We start from the raw sequence: 9,025 nt of genomic DNA, 5'->3' as shown, positions 1-9,025 counted from the left end.
GCACACTGTTCAGTGGAATGGATGTGAAAGGCACAGCTTACTTCTGCAAAGCACACTCAATGCAATGTGTTTGTTTGTTGGGAGGGATCATAAATCAGATCCATTCTTGCAAGCGTTCTTTTTGTAGTCATCACTGAATGATTATAGGTTTCACTTCAGGGGTCTATGATGCAACTCTTGCCCTTGAGGTCTGTTGCAGTCCAGCAATGCGCTTTAATCAACTCCTAAATTAGTTATGTGACCCCTGGCCATTTCAACTTATTTAGGACCTGATTGGATCTTGAGGTACAGAGTTGGGAACCACTGGCCTATGCAATTGATGTTAACGGCAGCAGATCAAAATACTGCCACTGTTTGAATCATAAGGCCTTTTGCCTGCCTAGGCATGAAAAGTGAAACTAAACAAGAGAGGAGCATGTGTTTTAAAACACGTTCCTGCACATTTCATATTGCAACCCTTTAAAGGAGTACAAACCCAGGTTTAAAGTCAATGTTTATAAATAAAATAAATGTATGCTGTTTCCTGGTAACTAATCACTTCTTAACTGTAATTAGACCATGTGACCTACAGCAAACCAGGATGCAGCTGATATACAGTGTTGTATTTGAAATAGTTTCCCTGCATTAAGGTAATAATAATAAACAATAATGGTTTCTATTACAATGAAAGGTGGATTACTAAGGTAAGACACGTACTGTAAAAAAAACGTTGTTTGGCACTATTTATTTGTAGTGCTTTGTTGTACCAGTTTATATAGCCAAGGGGATAAGCCTATAGAGAAAATATACAGAAGACATAAAGGATGGGCAATAGTGCCAAAAAACAAGGAGGGAGGGGTACATTCAACTTATCTTCTTGGATAATACTTGTTTTAAGTTTAGAAACTCCTGTAGTATAAAGCTGATAATCTTACATTATAGGGAATTTACTATTAACGTGTGGTAATCCGGAGATGGGGCTATTGCTTCACTCCAGTCTTTAGGGCCATGTGTACAAACCTCGTTCGTTTATAACCGATGAATTTCCATGTCAGGCATCAGCAGTTGAGTTGAGCTTAACTTGCAGTCATCCTCATCCGTTGTGTGCGCTGTGTAGAGCGGGACTCGCTAGCTTGGCAGTAGTCGATACTGCTGTATGTAGACTAGTAGTTTGAGAGACAAGAGGCGCGCTGTATGCAATGTAGTGAAAGATTATTATTTGTTATTGAGAAAAAAACATATAAATAATACACACGGTACTGTAAGATTTCTGGCATGGATTCTTGTTAAATTCCTTTTATTTGTTGAATTCCAAAGCTTTATTTTCGCTTTTTATAAATGAATTGAGGAGACCACATAAAAAGAATTTATTTGGGACAAAGCTACTGCGACGCTATCTCTGCAAAATGAAACTGTAAAAGTACTCCAAAAACTACATCTACATATGCAGCATATAACTTTGCATTTGTAAGATGCGTTACAGTAGACACGTTTAAATGAAGAACTCTTTCAAGATTTTTGAAACACTGAATCATCCATGGATTCTTTTTTTGCTCTGACTTATGGAAAACGCATTCTATTCTGTGCTACAGCGAATAAATAAATGATGCATTCGCAATTAAACCCGTAAGGAGATTGCACACTACTTTCCTTGGCTACAGAGAGCCTGAAACTCAAGAAATGTTTTTGATCTAGTTTGCCAAAGTTGCTGTACTGAAGAAAGGTGCATGGTTGCGAAGTGTCCAGAACTCAGCGCTGTAATACAGTACCGATATCCCTAGTGGATCATGCTCGTTTGAACTAAGACACTACCGCAATGAAGGACGCCGTTACATTTGTATCAAAACATGCAAGTTTAAAGTTATTCTATTAAAAAAATATATACATACACTGTTACTATTGCAATAGATGTGAATGGAGTAAGTGGGATCACCATGATGTGCTGTAACAGACGGGGCTGGAGGATGCTGCAGTTGTATTCAGCTATAATACTGTCGGCTGTTAGAGTCTCTCAAGGTAAGTTCTTACCGATCATGTTATTTTGAAACTGGTATTTCTTGCCATGAGACAATACATTAGACTAGTAAAGACTGAACACAGACGTATGATTTGCTACACACAGACATTGTGTTGAATCTTAATTTTGGCAACACAATAATGTTAACATTACGCAATTTGTGTTGATTTGTACAATATGTATTTTACTGAGTAATTGCTTTAATTAATGCACATTAAAAATAACAGCAACCATACCTCCACTGCTATTTATACTACTATTACTAAAGACAAATGTACACAAATTAAAATAGTTGGTTATATTGTTCCAAATGTGTTGTACCAATATATTAAGCAAATTATTATTATTATTATTATTATTATTATTATTATTATTATTATTATTATTATTATTATTATTATTATTATTTTGATTGTAAAATAACAACAAAAAGCACATGCTTTATTAAATAAAAGTTAGGGCATGTCAACCCCATTGCTCCAAGATTTAGCCTATAGGTATCTCTGCAGAACTGCGTCAGATTTCCTGCAGGTAGCATTGGACAAAAAAAAAGAACATTATTTCTTGCAAGCTAAAGGGTTCCAAGTTCTATTGTGATCCGACCGAAATCCTTAAAGGCGATGGATCCCTAACACCGAAGCAGCTTCATCCATAAAGTTGAAACACTTTTTAACTTTACGCATTTTAATAGCTTGGCATTCACACTGTGCTGTGAAACAGTGGTACGGGACTCAATAATAACAGTCGTGCTTTAAGAAAAAGCAAAACAGCAGGAGGAGGAAGAATATGTTGAAAGTCAGAGATCCTTACTGTGCTTTAACAGTATTCATAAAGTGGCATTGAAATTATGCAACCATCACAAAGTGCTTTCCAAGATAGGAGATTAGGGTGTGTGAACTATGCATCAGCTGCAGAGTCACTTATAAGATTGTATCGCCTGAAAGATAGAGCACAATGAGGTTAAGTGGCTTGCTTAGGGTCACACAATGAGTAAGTGGCTGAGTTGGGCTTTGAACTGGGTACCTCCTAGTTACAAGGCCATTACTTTAACCATTGGACCACACAGCCTCCTAACTAAACAAATAAAAGTTCAACCAAGTGTGCATGTAGTTATTTTCTCTGGCAACAGAGTAGCGATTGGCGCAAGACCTGTACTTCAAAACCCTGTGGGTTTAAAATATTTCATTGTACACAAATAAAGCATCATAAATCATATAAATAAAATAAATCAGAAGAAAATATGCTAAATGCACTGAAAATCGAACCCCACCCTGGTTGACTTTGGATGTATAAAGCCAGTGGAAAGAGGTTGTGTATTCATCCCTGTCAACACGACTTCTGTTACGACAGTCTTACAATTCTGCATAAGACAGATATGACCAGTGTTGAACTATCACAAGCAATCTCTAGAAACATATCCTTAAATACACTTGCAGTATGCCCAGACTGAACCCTGCAGCAATGCAAAATAGATGTAATTTTTATGGTTCCTTGGGGAGTTAAGAAGACATTACAGTGGCATATAATAAAATTTCTTCCCAAGCTTTCCTTCCAGCTGCTTCTGGGTTTAAAATCCCAGTTGAATATGTAGTTATAAAAACAGTACTGTTATTGAACTAAAAACCTGTCAGATACTATAAGCCACATGGGATGAGACTGCAGTAAGCTGATAAAGTGACGGCCTCCTGCTTTTGGAAGGATTAGCATTGGGAACGCTGTTGGAAGCGTTTTTAAAGGATAAGGGCGGGCTTGCTATATTTGTTTAGGATGGTTGAAAAATATATTTAAATGATGTCAACATAACTTTTGAACACGTTTTGAAGATTAGAGCAGTCCTCCATGAAAAGCTAGGAGCTTGAAAATGTCATTGTAATGTTTTTTTTTTTTTTTTTTTTTTTTTTGTTCCTTCATGTTCAATGTTTACAAGAACCTCGTAAAAAGTATATATTTCCCTATATATATATATATATATATATATATATATATATATATATATATATATATATATATATATACACACACATATATACACACAGCTCTGGAAAAAATTAAGAGACCACTGCAAAATTATCAGTTTCTCTGGTTTTACTATTTATAGGTATGTGTTTGGGTAAAATGAACATTTTTGTTTTATTCTATAAACTACTGACAATATTTCTTCCAAATTCCAAATAACAATATTGTCATTTAGAGCATTTATTTGCAGAAAATGACAACTGGTCAAAATAACAAAAAAGATGCAGTGTTGTCAGACCTCGAATAATGCAAAGAAAATAAGTTCATGTTCATTTTTAAACAACACAATACTAATGTTTTAACTCCACCAGTCTTTCACATTGATGTTGGGTGACTTTATGCCACTCCTGGCACAAAAATTCAAGCAGCTTGGCTTTGTTTGATGGCTTTTGACCATCCATCTTCCTCTTGATCACATTCTAAAGGTTTTCAGTGGGGTTCAGGTCTGGAGATTGGGCTGGCCATGACAGGGTCTTGATCTGGTGATCCTCCATCCACACCTTGATTGACCTGGCTGTGCGGCATGGAGCATTGTCCTGCTGGAAAAACCAATGATCGGAATTGGGGAACATTGTCAGAGCAGAAGGAAGCAAGTTTTCTTCCAGGACAACCTTGTACTTGGCTTGATTCATGCACCCTTCACAAAGACAAATCTGCCTGATTCCAGCCTTGCTGAAGCACCCCCAGATGAGTCCAGTTTTCAGCTTTGTCCAACACGTGGTCATCTAATGGTTAGACGGAGACCCGGAGAGGCCTACAAGCCACAGTGTCTCGCACCCACTGTGAAATGTGGTGGAGGATCGGTGATGATCTGGGGGTGCTTCAGCAAGGCCCCAAATATAGCAAATATAGCAAATATAGCCTGACTAAGCATGGATACATGTAAAATGACTGGATGTCATGCCAATCTTGGCAGTCATTTGTATCAAACATATAATGTGTGTGCTGCCATTGCAGTTGATACAGGTACAGTATCTATTCTGGGATACCAAGATATTTAGTGAGGAAGTAGTCTGAGTGAGGAAAATAAATAAATAAATAAAAAGTGACCAATGTTCCACGCCCCAGTAGTTTAATATGCATGTAATATCTTTTGCTGGGGATGTCAAAACAAAAGCTTTTTTAATAACGCTATTAAAAGCAAGTTGATATCTTGACAAGGAGCCTAAAATAGTCCTCATGTAGTGAACATTTGGTTATTCATGGTACGGTAGTTGACCATTAATTTTGAATGGTCACTATGTTGATAACATGTTCCAAAACTCCAGTCACATTTTGAACAGGATTTAATGTCCGGTGATGATTAACCAAGGTAAATCATGGTCAAATAATTTAAACATGCAACAATATGGAATACCATTTGTAGTTTTATGGCCCATCTTAAATCTCTGCTTTGTATAAAAGTCCCTGTGGGTATGGCTCTGCCTTGACTATGCCACTAATGCTAACACAAATGCATAGCCATTATATGGCCTGATATGTGAACTACAACAGCATGTTAATGTTAAACAATGTCTCTGTGTCTCCTAGTCTCTGTGCTCAGCGTATTCTCAGCTGTTGTGTAGAAGTTAAAACAACTGTCGGCTGGACCTCTTGCTCCAGGGAATGCCTGATGGAAACTGTACAGCTACTTGTATATTTAATTAACTCAAAGTTCATATATGGCAGTCTAAGGGCACCGTCAGTCAAGGTCAAAGTTGCTCGCCTGGGAGGAGGGAGAGGTTAATTTCTTTTCAGGCTCCATATTGAGTGAGCATATTGCTTGCTTCTATCTGAAACCTTGTTCTTACCAGGATCGGATTTAGGGGCTGCACTAGGAGAGGAGTAAGCTGTCACCAGCTGTTGCAGCCCTCCTTGTGTTTAGCCTGGGATAAGCTGTAAAGAGAACAGAGCACAGAGGTTTACATTAATCCACATCCTATGGTACTGCAATGGAATCCACTTCTTTGTGTATTGCTTTTTTTTTTTTTTACTTTGTTTCTATAGATTAAGGGCTCAACTAAATTAATGTTTAGCTGGTAAAAGACATACCAGATTCCTTCAGCAATCTCAGTATCTATGAAAGCCTGTGAGGCGTATAACCTCTGGTGGGATTGATCCTAAAATGTGTACACAGCTTCATAATGTGATGGTTAACAAAACAGGCACAGTTACAGGTGTCTTTAATAAACTACGTTCCTGCACTAGTTGTAAAATTAAACTTACAGTGATAAAAATAACTGCTCATAGAAGAAGCAGCAATTTAAAAAGTCAGTGTACTAGAATGCTCGAGGACTGCAAACAATACCTGCAGTCTACGTGTCATCCAAAAGCCATCGATTCGGTTTGTATTGCATCCTTTTGCAACTGTCCCAAAAATGCAGAGTACAGGTTTCTCGGAAATGGGTGATTCCTTTGTTTTCCTGAAGCATGTCTGAGCATTTTACAAAATCGACTTTGAGAAGTTTTAGGAGTGCAATACACTACAATGCATTGAACAAAAGCAGAATGAAACGGATGCATTTATTCTGTGAGGCTAATCAGCAGCAGACAGGTGGGTTAAAACCATGACTAAACCTGATGATCCATCTTGTTAATGAGAGTGCCTGGCTGCCTGTCCAGTCTGAGTCAGTACTACTGGACTCTCAGCTGTTCAAAGGACATCCCTGGGACTGTATTGATGCTGTTGATATGGATAACAGTGCTTTGCACACAGGAAGGGAAGTTTGACTGAAAGATATTTATTCGTCCCATTACAGGTCCTTTCATGAGCGTACAAAGCAGTGAAGGTGAATTTGTAGCTGTTTGTTTTGTGAATGTGAGGGTGTAGAATACTGTATGCATGCTTGCAGCCTAATTGAGACCCCACCCAGCCCAAACTTCAGTAGAGTCACTTCATTCTGCAGTGTTTGGTTGAACTCAGTAAATGAATACAAATCTAAAGGAACAACATATATCTTTCATTCTGAGAAGAAAAGTAAAGGAAGTTATTGATCCTCACAAGGGAACTGCAAGGGTAGTGTGGACCAGTGGTGGCGGGAGTTAAGAAAATGGGGAGGCAAGATACTAGTGTGCTGACTGAGACCCTGCTCGGCTCCGAGCCAGATTCAGATGTATTGTGAGGCTTTCACAGTTTGGTTTTCACTCGGCTTGATAAATCGAGAAAATGGAAAACTAAGGTACTAAGGCCAGGACCTGCATTACATGTAAAGGACTAGGCTGTGTCTTGATAGACATCTGGAATAAAAATACAGTGGCCATGACTTTTAAAATCGATCTATGTTTTTGTAAATTATTGCTGTGGTGCAAAATTCTGATATACAGTGGTTAAGTCTAAAATAACTAATAATGCATTTATTTTGAAGAATGTAATTTAAATTTAAATATTGGACCAGTGTAAACATTTAATAAATCACTGCCTGGCAGCTGTCAATATTTTAATATGAAATTCTGTAATGAAGAACTAGATAAGAGTACAACTGCATTGATCTGCATAACAATATTAAACAGCATATCACATGCAGTGGCTAAGTAGTGTATTCAGTGCAGTACTGTTTCATGAATGATACACAAATGTACATTCTTGTCATAGCCAAATTTGTCCATGAAAATTTTAAAGCGTGAAGCTGGTACGTAAACAATTAAAAAAAAACAATAATCCATTTTCTTTTTAAATGTCATTTGCACAATTGGGTCTGCTGTTACATTTAAAAATGTTCAGCTGAAGTGAGTCAGGAAAATAAAGCTGCCTTATTTTGCATTCTCTCTATATATGGAGGTTCTGTGGCTGAGCTAGTCCCCAACTGTCAGCACTGGTTTCCACCTGAACAGTCTGCTAAGCATAGTCAGGGAAACCACTGTGGTTCCCTGTGTGCAGCTATATCTGTGGACTGGGTTTGCACTCATGTTTCAGCTCAGTGACTCGCAGCTTGTTATATATGTGCGGTTGGCCTCAGATGTGGGCATCTTGTTTTTTGGGTGAAAAAAGTTACATTTTGACAGAAAACAAAGAATAATTAATTTATGTAGAACAAGAGGAAGAGATAAGTAAAGCTCACTAAGGGATAAATATGTATTGTGTTTAGTAACATGGTAGATGGTCTAAAATACACACATTAAGTGCAGTTGTTCCCAAATTGTAGACAGTTTAATAATTCCTGTATCTGCAGCTATCAAGTTTCGAACAAGCATCAAAAAAAAACTAGAATGACCAACAGAAAACAAGTCTATGAGATGAATTGCAGGCTAAAGTCAAGATTGCATTAAATACTATTGAAATCATTTCAAGTTATGCTGCTGTCAAATAAACAAATCCAATCCTTGGATTGTGGTAGTTGTTTTTGTTTGTTTTTTCTGGGGTTAAGCTTTAAAATAAGTGCTAAACAAGGGTTTTAAAAAAAAAAAACTTCAATATTATCACTACCCCCCTACCCCCCCCCCCACTTGATCCCCCCACTACCCCCCCCCCCCCCCCCCTTGTTTTCTTATGTTGAATATATTTGATTCATCTTGAAATTTCAATTTAAAAGATGTAAGTTTTTGCTGCTTCCTGATTCTGCATTCAGTCACCTCGTGGTTTCTCCGTCTACAGTTTTGTATCACCCTTTACAATTAACTGAGTTTGATTAATAATAGGAAGTTGTGTGAGCAGTGGTTAAAGGAAAAGGGCTTGTAACCAAAACGTCCCTGGTTCAAATCCCAGCTCACTCATTGTGTGACCCTGACCAAGTCACTTAACCGTCTTACAGGTGACATGTTATTGTAAGTGACTCTTCAGCTGATGCATAGTTCACACACCCTACTCTCTGTAAGTCACCTTGGATAAAGGCATCTGCTAAATAAACAAATAATAATAAAGTTGAATGCAACCTACTGAATATTGTTACATCAACATACTGCATTTCATCCCACTTTGTAGTTGTCCATATACTTTATGAAAAACTGACACAAATTGAAAAATGTGACATTTTGAAATCTAACATAAAATACTGTACTACTATTATGGCTTCTAGTAGACTTTTGCGACATCATTTG

General features: G+C 37.5%; 1 protein-coding gene across 1 annotated transcript in view; it reads left to right on the top strand.

Annotated features, from left to right (window-relative positions):
* Positions 1-1,913: 1,913 nt before the first annotated feature.
* Positions 1,914-9,025, top strand: part of LOC121300252 (transmembrane protein 132C-like) — a 44,634-nt gene continuing 37,522 nt past the window's right edge. Inside the window, exon 1 of the mRNA XM_041228751.1 lies at positions 1,914-1,995. Within this exon, the coding sequence (XP_041084685.1) occupies positions 1,914-1,995 (82 nt within the window). The remainder of the gene's footprint in view (positions 1,996-9,025) is intronic.

Source organism: Polyodon spathula, chromosome 25, assembly GCF_017654505.1.
Source record: "Polyodon spathula isolate WHYD16114869_AA chromosome 25, ASM1765450v1, whole genome shotgun sequence".
NCBI classification, from domain to species: Eukaryota; Metazoa; Chordata; class Actinopteri; order Acipenseriformes; family Polyodontidae; genus Polyodon; species Polyodon spathula.
Note: the sequence above shows the minus strand (reverse complement) of the source record. Positions and strands in the feature narration are given on the sequence as shown.